The sequence below is a fragment of the Haliaeetus leucocephalus genome, unplaced genomic scaffold (genome assembly GCF_000737465.1).
Source record: "Haliaeetus leucocephalus isolate CR32 unplaced genomic scaffold, Haliaeetus_leucocephalus-4.0 Scaffold295, whole genome shotgun sequence".
Classification (NCBI taxonomy): domain Eukaryota; kingdom Metazoa; phylum Chordata; class Aves; order Accipitriformes; family Accipitridae; genus Haliaeetus; species Haliaeetus leucocephalus.
Genome location: NW_010972731.1, coordinates 801,980 through 819,853, shown reverse-complemented (window position 1 = coordinate 819,853; position 17,874 = coordinate 801,980). Strand labels below are relative to the sequence as shown.

At 35.9% G+C, this 17,874-nt stretch overlaps 1 protein-coding gene across 1 annotated transcript in view; it reads left to right on the top strand.

Annotated features, from left to right (window-relative positions):
• Positions 1 to 17,874, top strand: part of SMG1 (SMG1 phosphatidylinositol 3-kinase-related kinase) — a 75,509-nt gene that overhangs the window by 45,435 nt on the left and 12,200 nt on the right. Inside the window, exons 27-49 of the mRNA XM_010570561.1 lie at positions 1,766 to 1,875; positions 2,279 to 2,426; positions 2,806 to 2,965; positions 3,644 to 3,764; positions 4,461 to 4,709; positions 5,013 to 5,297; positions 6,307 to 6,451; positions 6,736 to 6,874; positions 7,178 to 7,408; positions 7,506 to 7,683; positions 8,511 to 8,672; positions 9,001 to 9,218; positions 9,422 to 9,576; positions 10,551 to 10,773; positions 11,769 to 12,015; positions 12,635 to 12,864; positions 13,436 to 13,684; positions 14,076 to 14,214; positions 14,302 to 14,411; positions 15,030 to 15,248; positions 15,680 to 15,870; positions 16,494 to 16,666; positions 17,051 to 17,330. Of these exons, the coding sequence (XP_010568863.1) occupies positions 1,766 to 1,875; positions 2,279 to 2,426; positions 2,806 to 2,965; positions 3,644 to 3,764; positions 4,461 to 4,709; positions 5,013 to 5,297; positions 6,307 to 6,451; positions 6,736 to 6,874; positions 7,178 to 7,408; positions 7,506 to 7,683; positions 8,511 to 8,672; positions 9,001 to 9,218; positions 9,422 to 9,576; positions 10,551 to 10,773; positions 11,769 to 12,015; positions 12,635 to 12,864; positions 13,436 to 13,684; positions 14,076 to 14,214; positions 14,302 to 14,411; positions 15,030 to 15,248; positions 15,680 to 15,870; positions 16,494 to 16,666; positions 17,051 to 17,330 (4,362 nt within the window). The remainder of the gene's footprint in view (positions 1 to 1,765; positions 1,876 to 2,278; positions 2,427 to 2,805; positions 2,966 to 3,643; positions 3,765 to 4,460; positions 4,710 to 5,012; positions 5,298 to 6,306; positions 6,452 to 6,735; positions 6,875 to 7,177; positions 7,409 to 7,505; positions 7,684 to 8,510; positions 8,673 to 9,000; positions 9,219 to 9,421; positions 9,577 to 10,550; positions 10,774 to 11,768; positions 12,016 to 12,634; positions 12,865 to 13,435; positions 13,685 to 14,075; positions 14,215 to 14,301; positions 14,412 to 15,029; positions 15,249 to 15,679; positions 15,871 to 16,493; positions 16,667 to 17,050; positions 17,331 to 17,874) is intronic.

Sequence of the window (17,874 nt, the reverse complement as noted above, 5' to 3'; positions counted from 1 at the left end):
TAGAACTGAAATATTAAGGTTTTTATGGATTTCAGAAACTGAATGTCATTGAAATAGAGGTGTGATAAGGAGGGAGTTGTGTTCTTGGGAGAGGGTAAACTTGGCCATGGTATTTATTAACCGTACACATAAGTAAAGAGGTAACATCATTCTAAATAGTTACTGTGGCTTTCTGACTGCTGAGGTTTCTTAGTATTCAAGAAAAACATCTTTTCATTGCATGTAAAAGATACCAAATTTGTTCTACTTATATTGGCGAAAGATGCATCCTTTTGCACAACTGAATAGTGAAAAATAACGTGCTTGTCAGTGGTACAGTTCTTAAAAAATACTTTAATTCATTAGTCTAATGTAAAAAGTATATTAAGGAGGTGGTCGTGGCTGCTTAAATTTTTTTTTTGTTTTTTTAAAATGGAATCTAGAATTGTAGTTTGTGCATTTATTTCCTAACCCTTGATATTTGTCTGATTCATGAAAAAATATTTGTGATACTGAAATAGTCCTTCAAGGTTTAAGGGTCCTTTCCGTTTCATTTGACAACTTGATTACTTTCCATTCCTGTACTATTGTGGTAAACATTGTAAAATCGTTTTGGCTGAAATTTCTTGACTTGAAAATAAAAGCATAGAAGGAAGCTTTGAAATAAAATCTTGCAGGTCTGAAAAGGTGACTACTGTCAGAAAGGGGCGATCCTTTTTCTTGCTATAGTAACTCAGAGTGCTGTGCAGTCAGTACATTAGGAGAGTGAGTGCTTGTCATGTATGTGAAAGTGTGTCATTACTGAATGTTCATGGTTTTGTAAACTAAACCCACCGTACTTCTGATAAACATCATAAGTGCTTGCTGTACTGTTGCAGAGGTCTGGTCGTTTTGGCTGGTTTGAGTTGGTTTTCATCCAGATAATTACTGGAAGTAAGATACTATACAATCAGAAAAACCCTGAGGTTGCACAGCACTTTGACTCTGCTGCTCCTGAGCAGGCTGAGAAGAGACTCTCTGTAGTAATGAGGATCAAAATAATTCAGCAGAAAGGGGAGTTTTCACATGCTGAATTTTTTTTTTCTTTTCTAATGCATAGACTTAGGTAATTCCCTCTTCAGTGGATAGTAACAAGAATATTGAACCTTTAAGTCTTCAGTATTCTGAGCCATCAAGCCTCTTAACCTTTCAGTGCCTTTTTTTGTGTAGTTCTGTAAAAGTATATAATGCCCAAATTATTTCCTAATGTAGAGCAATGAAAAAAAAAAGTTAAATTTGCTGCTTCAGGCTGTTAAGCAATATAAATTTGTATTATCTATGACTTGCACAACATTCCAGTATATCTGGAATTTTGGTGTCATGTAAGCTGAAGAGTTGAAACCATGGCCTCATGAAATTCTGCTCCAAAACTTACTTTTTTGTGCATAGAGGTGGGAAGAAAGTTTTGGGGTGTTCTTTGTTAGTTTTTAAACTCTTCCAAAGTCAACCTTTTTCTTCCTGACTATGGTAGAAGAGGATTACATGTAGTGTGATAATAATATGAAAAGCTTCATAGCTGGAGAGATGTTTTTTCGTTTCAGTTCAGTATTGAATTTATCCATTTGGTGCAGTACTATTGCCTTTTACTGATCTATGTGAAAATTGGAATTTTTGCTTAGCATTAATCTTAAGTGCTCTGTAGGATTTTGAGTTAGGCTTGAGTCTTTCTTTTTTTGCTGTATAAGATATTTAGCAACCAAAATGAAGTAAGAAATGTGAAAATAAAACTATAAACATTGAATTGCAGATCTTTGAGCAGCTTTGAGTCTGGACAACTTACTGAATGCACTGAACAACTAGAATTATTACCAGGAGAAAATATCAACCTACTTGCAGGGGGATCCAAAGAAAAAATAGGTATAAATGCATAAGTTAACATTACTTCAAATAAAAAAGAAAATATTTTTTCATATATCAGTCTCTATAAATGACAGACTGAAACTTCTGAATGCAGTAACTTCTGAATGGAGTTTGCTGTGTTCGGTGGACTGACCATAACCTTTATGAAACAAGCTTCAAAATGATTTGCAGTGGTCATTCTAAATGTTGATACAAGTGTGTTTTCTGGAGTTAATGTGTTTGTTTATAGGTAATTTATCATAAATGTCTAATATGAATACATACATACATATATAAAATATATATATTTGTAAAGGTGTTTTTTCTAAATTTCCTTGCTCTCAAAAACGCATTCTCAGATGGTGACAGTTGTTAAAATTTGGCAGTTCTAGTTGGTTTCAATTGTTTGATCTCCATGTAGACATGAAGAAGCTCCTTCCTAATATGCTAAGTCCTGATCCAAGAGAACTTCAAAAAGCAGTTGAAGTACAGCTTTTGAGAAGTTCAGTATGTCTGGCAACAGCTGTAAACCACATAGAACAGGAGCAAAAGTGGCAGTCAATATCTGAGTAAGTTGAAATGTGCAATGAATGAATGTAATATACTGTGAAAAGCTGTTCTAGTTTGTTAAACCTAACTTTGTGAAAAGCATACTCTGCTTTGTACTTCTTCATCTATGGTAGTTTGCTACCAGTTTTAGCTGTTGTGAGTTATAAGCTTACTGAGGAAAAATAAGATGATGTTTAACTTGGAGATTTTGTAGTTCTTTGATAAAGTACTGCTTGTCAGGTTAATAATAAAGTATCATACTGTAACTTGTGTGTGATACTGGAAGATTTTCTCATCATCTCTTTGAAGATGTTGAATTTGCCTTCAGTAATTTTGATGCCACTGTTTATTCTTAAAGTCTACCTAATAAAAATGACTGTTCTGATTATTTTATTTCAGAAATGTTATTAAGTACTTAAAGCAAACATCACGAATCGCTATTGGACCTTTAAGACTTTCCACGCTCACTGTGTCTCAGTCTTTACCAGTGTTGAGCACTCTTCAGTTGTATTGTTCTTCTGCTTTGGAAAACACTGTATCCAACAGGCTGACATCAGAGGTGTGTCTGGGTGTTTAAAACCTAAATTGGAGTAATGTCTTTCTCCATGTCATGTCATGAAGTATTGAATATAGAACTTACGTTAATTGTTTTGACCATTGTTAATCATACTGTAAAAAGACCTCATTTAATTTTCTAATGTGCCTTGACCCAAGTTTTTTTAAGGTTACATCTCAGTTGGACTTCTTTCTGTAGTTATAAATATACTGTCTCTTTCAATTACACTTATTTTTAAAGTTTTATTGGTAGTTGCTTTTTAGAGAAGTGTTGATAGCTCTTCCCTAAATACATTGTAATGCTTGTTCCTACAACACACACATGTAGTTTACTTTAAAAGTAACTTTAAGATATTTATCAAAAAAAAAATCACTTCAGCAATTACAAACTCAATGTCAAACTTCAACCAGCATGGATGATCTAGTTCTAGTTTCTAATCACGTTGTTCAGAAAACAATTCTGCTTGATTTTGAGCTATTCTTAGTCTTGTTCTCAAAATCAAGCATGCCTTTCTAGAGTTGCATAAAACATTTGTGTTTTATTAGTTAATGTCAAAGAGTGGCTACCAATACAAATAAGAATGTTTACTCTGCACTAAAATGGTCTTTGGTTTTAATAAATGAAAGTACATTTCAGTAGAGATGTCTGTCATGACAATTATACAACTTTTTATGCCTTCAGGACTGTCTTATACCTCTCTTCAATGATGCTTTGAGGTCATGTAAACAGCATGATGTAAGGCCATGGATGCATGCACTGAGGTACACAGTGTACCAGAATCAACTGATGGAAAAACTTAAAGGTAAATAAGCTCCCATTTTAGTGTTATGAAAGGTAAATGCAGAATTTGAAAGTAAATCTTCTGCTGAAAGCAGCAGCTGTGTCTTTCTATTGTTTAGATGAATTACTTTTTAAAAGCCAAGTTTTGGTTATTTAGCTGTCTTGCTTTACAACGAGGGGTCTCAATTACCACTGTAATGTAGACAGTGTTAAAAAAAAAATTATTCTGAAATGCTTAGCAGTTCTATACTCATTCGTCTAATCGCACTTTACTTGCGCATCTTTTCATACTTTAAATGCTTTCACTTTTGAGCACTTCAACACTATCAATAATGGGTCTTTAAAAACGGTCATGAAAGCCATTTAAATGTGCAATATGATAAGAGGTAATAGGAGAAAAAGAAGTTATATCAGGGGACAAGTAAATTTCTTTGTTAAGAAGAATGCTTATAGTGAAAAAATCACTCTTTTGCCCGGCAGATAATCTGATGGATATATGATTTATTTTTTTGTTTCAGATGGGGCATATAAATATTCTAGGCAGAAATGAAGTCATCTAACTTTTTGAAGGAGGTTTTAGGAAGTACAAAAGAGCTGAGCAATTTTTTTTACTGATGGCCATGTACAGAATGCATTGGGCAGAAATTATCTGTATAACCCAGGTGCAATTATTGTTTGTTTAATAATTTTGTTTACAATGTCTTGCTTTCTTCTTCAGAACCAACAGTCCCAATTAAAAGCCATCTAATGGAGCTGGGCTTAACAGCAGCGAAATTTGCACGGAAGCGAGGAAATATTGCCCTAGCTACACGACTGCTTGCCCAGTGCAGTGAAGTTCAGCTAGGAAAAACCACCACTGCACAAGACTTAGTCCAGCACTTTAAAAAATTGTCTGCACCGGGTCAGATAGATGAAAAATGGGGTCCTGAACTTGATATTGAGAAAACAAAATTGTTATATACAGCAGGTGAGTATTTGCTAATTATGTTGTAGATACTTAAGCTTCTTGTCCTTATAACCAGGCTAATTCCCCTGGCCTTGAAGAAATCATAATAGGACAGTATCATTAGGAACTGATTTCAGCCTATTAACTGTTGTCTCAGTCTGAAAATGTTTTCACAAGTCTTTTCTTGTAATTTTTAACTTCAAAAGAAAATTTTCTTTATGAAAATATATTGTTACAAACTGTATCTGAATATGCTGAATTTCAGAAGAAGTGTTTTGAATAAAGTTAACAGTCTACTGAAGATCCACTTTTGATGATATGCAGGTCAGTCAACACATGCCATGGAAATGCTGAGTTCTTGTGCCATATCCTTTTGCAAATCTGCCAAAGCTGAATATGCAGTTGCTAAATCTATTCTCACGCTGGCTAAATGGATTCAAGCAGAATGGAAAGAGATTTCGGGACAGTTGAAACAAGTATATAGAGCTCGACAGCAGCAGAATCACACTGGTCTGTCTACCTTGTCTAAAAACATATATAATTTGATTGATCTCCCAGCTGTTAATACACTAGAAGAAGAATACCCTAGGATTGAAAGCGAATCTACAGGTAGATTTGTTTTCCTTCTTATTCTTTTTTTGTTAAATCAGTTACTGATGATTCTACTGAGGGATAGCACCAGTTATATTGACAAAGACTAGGTGATCCATCAATCATGTATTTGTTTTCCTAATACACGTATAAACAGTCTGTGTTTTGTGCAATAGGTAACTATATGCAGTTAAAAAAACCAAACACCTTAATATTGATATTTCATCTTTCACATTTTTCTCATTCAAGTGATGGTGGCCTGGAATGCGCTTATTTTCTATGAGGAGGATATCGAATTTTGTCATGCTTTTGTCTGCTTTCAGCTTCTATATATGCTAAAGTTTGAATGAGATCTTTCAGATTAAGCATTGGCAGGATTTATATTTTGAAGGCCCTGATAAGTGTGAAAAGCGGTTACCTTAGGTTTTCTCATTATCTTTAATGTATACTTAATTTGAACACTTCTGTTGTTGCCACAAATGTACTCTGATTCCCAATTTTCAGCATTTCTTCAAATGTCAAGATAAAGTTCTTTCTTTGCTTAAATATGGATTTCATAAATAACTTTGTTCCTCTCTTGCAGAGTCAGAATTATTTTAGAGCTGTTAATGGATGTTAAGTAGTAGGTGCTTTCTGACTTGATGGTGAAGAAAAATATATACACAAATAAAACACAAACACACTGCCCTAGATACTTTGTAAAAGTCTGCTCTCTGAAACATCTTGTTCTTTTGGAGATCATGAGTTTCTTGCCTCAGTTTCATCTTTCTGTGAATGAGAAAGCAATTGTAGAATAGAGTATAGGCAGTGGTTGTTAGCAAATGAAAAACTGGTCTTTGTTTTGCAGCCAGTGTCAGAACCGAAAAATAATTGCATTTTGGAAAATTTTGCACTCTTGGGTACTAACTTGACCCCCTCCCCCCCCAAAATTACATACTTAAAATGTTTTGGTGTTATGTTCTATGTTAATGAAATCAGAAGTAGGTCTTGCATCATAACATATATTGTTCTATTTCTCCCATCTCAGTAAATATTGGAGTTGGAGAACCTGACTTCATCTTGGGACAGCTGTATCACTTGTCTTCAGTACAGGCACCTGAAGTAGCCAAGTCTTGGGCAGCCCTGGCTAGTTGGGCTTATAGATGGGGCCGGAAAGTAGTTGATAACGCCAGGTAAATTCATCCTAATGTTTAAATTTATACGGCACCATTAGTTTTCTTAAGGTAAACTCTAGCTTTATATTTATGATTACTGTTCTTTCTGGTCTGAAGTCGCATGTGAATGGGAAACTGAATATTCTCTTGATTACTTGCCCTCTGTAGAAAGAAGCAAGTTTAATTCTGAGATAAGGTTGAAGGTTTCTTCCTTCAAGAAGTTTTACATATACAGTTGTAATGGGTTCAGTAGCTCTATGAATACTAAATATTGGGGATCAATAATTCATTAAATGTTACAGTCAGGGAGAAGGTGTTCGTCTGCTGCCCCGGGAAAAATCTGAGGTTCAGAACTTGCTTCCAGACAACGCTGCAGAGGAAGATAAAGAGAAAATCTATGGGATTCTTGGGCAGGCAGTGTGTCGTCCAGCTGGGATTCAAGTAAGTGTAAATTTTCTTGCTTAAAAAATGTTCAACTTCAGTGTGAACCTTATTTTTCCTCTACTTGTGATTCATATTAACTCTTGTAAATGTTTTAAAGTTAAAATTCAGACAATACCAGAGTTCTCTAAGAAACCATCTGTTAGCTAAGTGGTAACGTACCTGTTTTATGGACTATGGTAATGTGATCAAGTAATGCAGTTGCATGAGTTGCCTAGACAAAAACTGGATTAGGAACTAATATTGCTTGTAGAAATGGTTGGAGGACCTAATAAAATCCATTTTCTCTTTATTTGCATTTAGGATGAAGACATGACTCTACAAATCACTGAAAATGAAGACAACGAAGAAGATGATATGGTGGATGTTATATGGCGTCAGTTATTAACAAGTTGTCCCTGGCTTTCAGATCTTGATGAAAATGCAACAGAAGGGTTAATTAAAGTGTGGAGGAAAGTTGTAGACAGAATTTTCAGTCTCTATAAACTCTCCTGCAGTGCATACTTTACTTTCCTCAAACTCAATGCTGGTCAGGTTAGTGTTTGTGCTGATGAGGAAATCCAGTTACAAACTTTTCTAAATGATGATATAAACTAATACTTAGCTTAGAGGAGTATTTCTTTCTTTCAAGGTTCCACTTGATGAAGATGATCCCAGGTTGCACTTAAGAAATACTTCTGAGCAAAGCACTGATGATGTTATTGTGATGGCAACCCTGAGACTGTTACGCCTGCTTGTGAAACATGCTGGAGAACTTAGACAGTATCTAGAGCATGGGCTAGAAACTACACCTACTGCTCCTTGGAGAGGTGAGTATATGTTATCTAGTTGTTAAAATTGATTTTGACGTATTTTCTCTAAATACAAGCCGAAAAGTATTCATTGCACTTTCATAAAAAGTTTATTTAAGCATGATGGAAAGAGAGCCTGTCTTTTACTAAATAATTTCATTAAAGGTGTTCAAGTCTGCGTATTCTGATCTTAAAATAGATAAGTAGCACAGATTCTGATCCCCTCCCTCCCCCGCCTTAAGACACTGAAAGGAGAAGGGAGATATAGTTTGTGAAGTACTACATGATATTACCACCTTAAAAAAAGTGGGGTGGGTTTTTTTCCTAGCTACAGTTTGAAATGCAGTTAGAGAAAGATGTGTGGCTAAAGCCAGATGTCTCAGAAGTAGTTGTTTGTCACTACACTACTGGTTCTGGTTGCTCAGGGACTTTCCCACAAAAGGTTATTCAGTTAAAGTGTGGAAGGCAGCAGAAGAGGCCAACAATTGTTAAATTGTACTTTTCTTTTGAAACATCCAGCTATGCTGACTTCAAGAACTATTAATGTGACTCTTCTTATTTTTGAAAAGTGATATAACAGATACAATATGCAAAACTCAATTCCAAGTGCTTGACTAAAGGGTTTATATATTGCCTCTGAAGTTATCTGTATTTGAATACTAGAAGAAAATAAGCTATTGCCTGTACTGTGAAAGACAGTTATTTAAAAGAAGTTTTTATTGGGAAATTAGACATTTGCATTCTCCCGATGCAAAACCAGTATGCTTTTAAAAATAAAATAAAATTCTGCATCATTTGAAGTGAAATGAAATGAATCGACACATTTTCTTTTCCTGTTTATGAAGGTATTATACCTCAGCTTTTCTCCCGCCTGAATCACCCAGAAGTGTATGTTCGTCAGAGTATTTGCAACTTATTGTGTCGAGTGGCTCAAGATTCTCCTCATCTCATACTGTATCCTGCAATAGTGGGTACCATTTCACTTAGCAGTGAATCCCAGACTTCAGGTATGGAGGAAAAAATAAATGTACAAATACACTTTATCCAGTATATAAAAATATATTAGCTAAAGTGATACTGGTTTGGTTTTTTGGTTTTTTTTTCAGTAACTCTGATACTTTCTATTTTATGAATATTTTTATTACGGGACCTCGCTGATACCTTTAATTTGATTTACCAGTTTGGCAAATGAGTTAGTTTTTTCAATTTTATCATCATAGACTTTGCCAGTACTTAATGTAATATGGGGACCTGATGCTAAACAAAGTATTGAGTGATGTATCTTTCGAGGCCAGAACAGTGTGGCTAATATTTTAACATCTGTTTTTAATTTAGGAAACAAGCTGCCTTCTGCGATCCCTACTTTGCTAGGTAATATTCAAGGAGAAGAACTGTTGGGTGGTGAATGTGATGGAGGGAGCCCCCCAGCTTCTCAAGAAAGTAGTAAAGATGACACAAAAGTTGGATTAAATGAAGATCAAGCAATGATGCAAGATTGTTACAGCAAAATTGTGGAGAAACTCTCTGCTGCAAATCCAACAATGGTATTGCAGGTAAATAATCAAAATGTATGCTATTTGTGCTCTTATTTGAACCACAAAATACGTAATTCTTAAGTCTTGTGAGTAGACCTACTGAAAGTTTGGTGCATCTTTGCTCGTAGGCTGTCATCTTTTTTCCAAGTTGTTCAGTTACAAAAATAAGTCTTAATACTAGTACTCTTAAAAGTAAGTGAATCTTAATTTATTTTATAAAGGTTCAGATGCTAGTGGCTGAGCTGCGCAGAGTTACAGTTCTTTGGGATGAACTTTGGTTGGGAGTTTTACTGCAGCAGCACATGTACGTCCTCAGAAGGATTCAACAACTGGAAGATGAAGTCAAGAGGGTCCAAAACAACAACACTTTACGGAAGTATGTCTTTTTTGAATAATTCAAGTGATAATTGTAACAAATGTTTGTTCTTGGGGAAGCATACAGTCAAACCGATCAACTGTGTTGTTGCTCCTGAATTCATGCTATCCTAGCTGCTTCTCTGTAAGCCACTGACCTTATTTCAAGAACATTTTTATGCTACAGGTAGTACTCTAATCAAATGAGAACAACAGTCTACCTGTGAATCCATGTTGGGATTTCCTTAGTAATAATATGTTCAAACCCAATGCATATTAAGTTGTGGATTATGAGATCCTATAGGTTGTTTCCAAGGTCTGTCTTACAAGTCTGCTGAAATGAAGACAAGCATGTCAAAGGGTTTAATCTATTTGGAGTTTACTGTAAATACAGATATTTGGAGTAAACTAAAAGCAGATTAAGACATTCTGTTTTCAGTGTTTAGCAAGTCTTCCCCCCCTCATCTGGGTTCTCTTGTGAATGGATTTGTGGAAGAGGAAAGACATTCACTGGGCACCTGGCTAAGCTTAAGAATGCCTCTTGAATACTATAGTCAGGGCTGACATGGAATGGGAGAACAGCATGATCTGAATCTCTCTCTTCCCCTTTTTAATAACTGTGGTACATCCTCAGGAAGTAGTAGTAAAGAGCTCTTTTATTAAAGGAAATCAGTTGCTTAGAGTTGTTTGAGCTCTGAACTTCTCAGGGTTTCCAGTGGTGAAGAACCCAATTCAAATGTTTCAGTTTAAAAAAAAAAAAAAAAAAAAAAAAAAAAAAAAAAAAAAAAAGTGTGGTTCAGAGGAACATGCTTTCAATGTGGAATGAAATACTCTTCCTTTTAATACAGTTATGCTTGAAGACCTCATTTTAGAGATGTAATAATTTTCATGAATTCTTAGATGTCTCATTTGCAGTCTTACTTTAATGCTCTGCTTATGAAGTAACTTGGTTTTATGGAGTTAGAGGACATTTTGTGGTTTTTTGTATTTTAATAGAGAGGAGAAAATAGCAATCATGCGTGAAAAGCATACAGCTCTAATGAAGCCCATTGTATTTGCTTTGGAACATGTACGGAGCATCACTGCAGCTCCTGCAGAAACTCCTCACGAGAAGTGGTTTCAGGATAACTACGGAGATGCAATTGAAAACGCGCTAGAGAAACTTAAGAATCCTTTGAATCCTGCTAAACCGGGAAGCAGCTGGCTCCCATTTAAAGAGGTATTATATGCACAGACTGAGAGTGCAATATAGAGACTCTTGACACTCTTGCTGTACCACGTGCTTGACCCACTCCTTAGTATTTTCTTGCTGTTCTCTTGCCACATGGCAATTGCAGCCTAAAACTTCATCTTCTCTGCAATCACCACAGGCATGCTAGACACTAAAGCACAGTAATATTTGCCTCTGTCACAAGTCCTATTGACTGTCTGTATTATTGCATTTCTACCCAATGAAATTATTTTATTTTTTTCAGATCTTGCATCTTCTGCTGTCTGGGATGCTGTCAGTTTTGGGGGCAGAGGGCTTTATTTTTTTTAAATACTGTCTTTCTGAAACCCGATGCCATTTGAGCTGAGTGCATTTAAATTTTAACAAGTTGGTACTCTGGTTATCTAAGCATAGTCCTTGGGCTGTGCAGCAACCTTCAAATGATCAACCCTTCCCAAAGATACTTTGTGTTTCAATTATGTGATCTTGTCTTAGTTTTTTTATGGGTCTGAGGAGAAACAACATATGTATTCATGTGGATATCCAGAGCTAACCTGGTGGTTTTTAAAAGTTTTGCTAGATAGAACCTAGGTTTTACACACAAATAGACTTTCCCTTTTGTAGTTCCCTTTCTGCTTTGCAGAGCAAGCAAGCATGCTGATTCATAAACAGGAGGTTGCTGAATGCTGCTGCCTTTGACCATAGCTCAAATATTTATAAATGCAGAGGCAAACCTCTTGAGGAGTTTGATTTGTTGTGACTTTGGTGCTTACCACCAGGCAGGGTGTAGTTGCTGCATAAAGGATGTTTTTTAGTTTTTGTCATCTTCATCCTAAGCTATAAATGGATTAGTAGGGTGGCAAGGATGAAAGGTAGTTTAAGAAAAATCTCCACACTTCCTGGAAGATGATGACCATTAAGTCTGTTTTGGTGGTGGTTTTTTTTTTTTAATGCTAGCTGTTAAGGTGAACCTCAACCTAAACCAAACAATTTCTTTGGAATAGGTTATGCTAAGTCTGCAGCAAAGAGCACAGAAACGGGCTAGTTACCTTTTACGACTTGAAGAAATCAGTCCTTGGTTGGCTGCCATGATGAACACTGAAATAGCACTTCCTGGAGAAGTATCTACCAGAGACACAGTCACAATTCACAGTGTGGGCAGCACCATCACAATCCTGCCTACCAAAACCAAACCTAAAAAGCTGCTTTTTCTGGGTTCAGATGGGAAGAACTATCCCTACCTGTTCAAAGGTAAGAAACTGAAATTTTCTCATACAAGTTACTGTCTCTTGTTATAAATTAGACTATATTAAAGTTGGGAAGATGTATGGTTGCAACTTTTGTTTTATCTGCCTGCATGATATGGGGAAAGAGTTGTTTGGAGCATCTGCTCCCTCTCTTCCCTGCCTCCCACTTCACCATACATTTTCAGGGAATTTTGCCTTGTAAAGCTATAAGTCAGGGGTGTTTCAGATCCCTTCTTTATAAGGGTTGCATCAGAAACAGTGTTCTTCTTGCATAATGATAGGATTAGCTGGATGCACTTTTCCAGAAGCTTAAGGGAGCACCCAGAAGAGAACTTGAGAGACTTCATGCCTTCCCTGTAAGGGAAAGACCTATTCGTTATGTTAGTAGCTGCTGTGTGTACTGCTCACAGAGAGAGCTGTCATAAACTGGTGATTCTAGTAGGTAAATGCTGTGTAAACATCTAGGTTTAGGCTGAACAACTCATCCTTAATCTGCATAATTTATAAAGCTATTCATAGTCTGAAATTAAGTAGGATTTCAAAACCCACTAAATTTTGGGCTTTAAGAGAAGAATTTTTTTTAATCTAGAAACTGAATTTGAGACAAAATAAATTTATTGCAGGTTTGGAAGACTTGCATCTAGATGAAAGAATTATGCAATTCTTATCAATTGTGAACACAATGTTTGCTACCATTAACCGTCAAGAGACACCAAGGTTCCATGCAAGGCACTACTCTGTGACACCTCTGGGAACACGATCAGGCTTGATCCAGTGGGTGGATGGAGCTACACCTTTGTTTGGTCTTTACAAGCGGTGGCAACAGCGAGAAGCTGCTTTACAAGCACAAAAGGTAACAACTGTGTTTTGTGCCAGGTAGAACAATTTGGAAGGGAATCTTTTATTCTCAGTTGCTTTACAGTTCTAAATAAAGTAGTCTTAAAAAGATTGTGTTTTGTTCATAATAATACAGAATGGTTCTGGGTATTCATATCTCGTGGGATTTCACCAGATGTCAATGGAATTGCATATATGTATTTATATATATTACAGTATTTAACTTAAATATACTGTTCTGGCATGATAATTCAAGGAGAACGGTTTTTGAACAAATAGAGTTAACCTTGGTTAAAATTATTTTAGTTCCATATCTCAATTGTTCATTCTCATTTCATTTTAAATATAGTTTCTACAGTTATATTTTTGAAATTTACCTTGATAAGAGTAGAGTTAGGCCAAAACCAATGCGTTTTCCATTTATTTAGGCTTTTTTAACTATTGAATTTTTAAAGAATTCTCTGAGCTGTAGAAGTCATCCTCAGTAGGAGTTGATTTCATAATTTCATTCTCACCAAAACTGAATTTGGGACACTTTTCTGTGGTAATGAGTTGTGATATGTAAACTACCATTTTTACTCTTCTAGGCTCAAGATTCTTACCAGACTCCTCAGAATCCTGGAATAGTGCCTAGACCCAGTGAACTTTACTACAGTAAAATTGGACCCGCTTTAAAGGCGGTCGGGCTTAGTCTTGATGTGTCACGTCGTGACTGGCCCTTGAATGTCATGAGGGCTGTTCTAGAAGAACTGATGGAATCAACTCCCCCGAATCTCCTAGCTAAGGAGCTCTGGTCATCATGTACTACGCCAGATGAATGGTGGAGAGTTACACAGGTGAGTTACAACAAATACATTTTCCCTTTGAAAGGCTGTGTTTCTAATGGGATGAGGGGCAACAAATGCCTGGGATGTGTTCAAGCAATGATACTTGTGAGTTAGGTGAGCTAGCACTGCTGAAGTTTTATGTAACAGGAAATGTTGGCAATTGTATTATCTGGAATAAAAAATGGGCATATGCCTGATAGCTCTATGTTGTTATATTAGAATTATCAGCCTAAGACATGAAAACTCTTGTAAGATATCATCAGACAACAAATAGAAAACAGCTTGGAATAAGTTGGTTTGATTTGTCTTACACTTAAAATAATGTTTTAAGATGGTAGTCAGTCCAATGTGTTGGCAGAGGATTCCCACAAATAATTTTTTCCTGAAACTCTCTTTAAAGTCGTATGCAAGATCCACTGCAGTTATGTCCATGGTTGGCTACATCATTGGTCTTGGAGACAGACATCTGGATAATGTTCTTATAGATATGACTACAGGAGAAGTTGTCCACATAGATTATAATGTTTGCTTTGAAAAAGGTAATTTAAAAAATGCTATATGTTATTCAAATAAAAGGTTTCCTTTCTTGGTAATTAAAAGAAACAACTTACATTTTTATCTTAAAGGGAAAAGCCTTAGGGTACCAGAGAAGGTTCCGTTCCGGATGACGCACAATATTGAAACAGCACTTGGAGTGACAGGAGTAGAAGGGGTTTTCAGGCTTTCTTGTGAACAGGTAAGTTAACAAACTTGCATAAAACTTGAGGGCTATCACTTGCCAAATACTCTTAGAACTTTTTTTATCAAACATTCTGCTGTTGATTTATAAAGCTTTCCCCTTTTCTGCTGTGATTTTAATTGGACTCAGTTTAGGTACATCCTATAATAGGTATTTAAGAAATATGAGAATGTTGGATAAATACATATGCAAGCAGTGTTACAACTACACTTCGGGGGGAAGGGGGACTTGTAGCTCTAGATGTAAATTGTTACGTTTCTCCTGAAGCTTTTTTGTGAAGTTTTGCTTACCCTCTTTCTTCAGGACTTGTCCTTTATAAACATGACAGATATGTTTTTAAAAAGAAAAATGCTCTGAACAAAGGAGAGTTTTCTTCTTCAAGTGTCTGTTGCTAGAGTATAGAGTTTGTGTGGAAGGCTAGAACGCAATCTTTAGTTTTAGTGATGTTACTATAGGCTAGCTGCATTTGTACATATTGTGGTGTTCTTCCTATATTTGTAGTGGTTACGGCTAAGTTAAGGATTTCTGTACCTGCTCAAGTACAGTATTTTACATTTAAAATTTCACTGTTCTAGAAGGACAATGCAGAATGAGTGTGTTTAAAATATGATGCAGGTGCTTCATATTATGCGGCGTGGGAGAGAGACTTTGCTTACGTTGCTTGAAGCTTTTGTTTATGATCCTCTGGTGGACTGGACAGCAGGAGGCGAAGCAGGATTTGCTGGAGCTGTCTATGGTGGTGGTGGCCAGCAGGCTGAAAACAAACAGAGCAAAAGAGAAATGGAAAGAGATATTACACGTAGTCTCTTTTCTTCAAGAGTGGCTGAGATAAAGGTGAGTTTACTACAATAATTTTCTGTTTTATAACTAAAGTAGGCCCTATGCTTTCACTTCATTTATTTGCATTTTGAGGGTAGTGGAAGAGGTGGTCATTTATTAGAAATAGTTCAAAAATTTTATTGAGCTAAATTGAGTTTGTATTGAGGGAAGTGCTTATACAGAACTTGCGAATATTTAGTTTTCATTTTCTGCGTGCTTAATTCTAAAACATGTTTTAATGTTTTGCTTGATTCTGGGCTAGAGGAATAATAATAGAGGTTTAGAGAGCAGTCTAAATAAAGAATGTCTGTTAAGCTTTAACACTTGTAGCACTAGGGTAGTCCTAGATGAACAACATCATGGAAGGGTTAACTGCTGCCATATATTACTTTCTCTTACCTGCTTGAATTAAGTCCAGTTCCGTAATGTCTGTGTCTTGGTTATAGGTTAACTGGTTTAAGAACAGAGACGAAATGCTTGCTGTGCTGCCAAAATTGGACAGTAGTTTAGAAGAGTATCTGAATCTGCAAGAGCAGTTGACAGATGTAGAAAAGTTGCAAGGAAAACTACTGGAGGAGATAGAATTCCTGGAAGGTGCAGAAGGAGTGGATCATCCCTCCCACACGCTTCAGCACAGGTACAGAGGAGCCAGGAATTCTGTCAGGAATCTTGCAGCTCAATACAGATGGTGGTTTAGTAATGTACTTATGAATGAAATGTTAGAAATGTATATATGAGCAAGATGAATAGCTGGCTAAAAGCTATTCTTACAGTAAGAAAGTCACTTCTTATACAGAAGAACTGTTGAAACCATTTTCCTACTGAATAATCTTATTTATGTCCTACGCCTTGTACTCCATCAATATAACTTGTGCTAGTATGTGTTCCACACTTGACCCTCAAGACAAGAGACAGAATGTGCTGAATGTGGTGTCCCATCAAATTAATCCACATAATGCAGCTATTGATAAATAGCACTAAAATCTTTTCATCTAAGTTTCTAATTCTTTAACTTATTTTTCAAGTTTATTTGAAATTGATCAAGGATTTCAGAATTACATGAGTGTGCACATGCATTCATTATTTTGTAGGAAAACAATTATTAACACAACATTGGTGGAGTTTTAAGTAATCGGTAAGAATATGTTCATTTTCTGGTCAACAAGGTAGTTGTATTGTTCAGTATGGTTTTGTATTCAATATAGTTAAGTATTTTTTTTCTTGTAGTACTTACTTGATTATGTGGCTTCAATAATTCAGGTATTCTGAGCACACACAATTGCAGTCTCAACAAAGAGCTGTCCAAGAAGCAATCCAGGTGAAGCTGAATGAGTTTGAGCAGTGGATAACACATTACCAGACTGCTTTCAGTAATTTAGAGGCAACGCAACTTGCAAGTCTTCTTCAAGAAATTAGCACACAAATGGACCTAGGTATAAAACAATATTCGTGGGTTTTTTTTAATGATTTGAAAATAACTAGAGTTTAATATCAGGAGGTATTTTGAGTATCCTTTAACTTAAAGGCAAGGACCTGTATATAATAAATGAAAAGAAAGGGGGTTCTTTCAAGGGTGGTTTAGAGCACCTCAAGGTTTCTGTGGCAAGCTGTCTGAAGGAACTTGTCTGTCTTACCCTAGCTGGGCATGAGATTATTCTCTTACCTTGTGCTCAACATTCTCAATATGAATTCTCCATGCCTCCTTTATCAAAACTAAAAGAGTATTTTTGAAAAGATGTTAATGCTCAGTATTTGTATGGTATAAAATATGTATGCTTCAGAGATGCATCTTAATTTTTAACCATCTTTCTTAAAAGGTCCTCCAAGTTATGTACCAGCAACAGCATTTCTGCAAAATGCAGGCCAGGCACATCTAATCAGTCAGTGTGAACAACTGGAAGGAGAAGTTGGTGCTCTTCTCCAGCAGAGAAGATCCGTGTTACGTGGTTGTCTTGAACAATTGCACAACTATGCAACAGTAGCTCTTCAGTATCCAAAAGCTGTGTTTCAGAAGCACCGAATAGAGCAGTGGAAAACCTGGATGGAAGAACTCATCTGTAACATGACAATAGAGCGTTGTCAGGATATCTTCAGGAAGTAAGTTGACAGAATAATAGATTGTTTGAAGAATTTAATTTTCAAGCTAATTCAGGATTCTAATTTCTAATTAAAATGAATACTTTTGTGAGGACTGATCTAATTGTAAAGCAAGACAAGATTAAGTTGTAATTCCAAGAGTTTGGAGAAAAAAATTAAATACTGCTTTAAAAATACTGTTCCAGAGTTTAATCTGTGTACTGTAAAAAGAAAACCAACTAATGTTGCCCAGTAATGAACAAATGAGGAACCATGTTTGTGGCTTTAGGGTAGTGGTATTTAGGGGTTTTAGAAACTTCTAGTATTTAAAAATCACTTAAGTCAACTAAAGACTTTTTTATTAAAGCAGATTTTCAAGCAATTATTTTTTTTCTTTTTCTTCTAAAGTCAGGCCATTTCAGCATTATTACTGCTTGGCTTACAAGATCTAGATTGTGTTCAAGCATTTACACTGAAACCTGTTTCCTTCCTATTTCTTATCTTCTAGTCATTCTTTGCCTCAAGGAATGTACTTATGATTTAAATGTTAGAAATGTATATATGA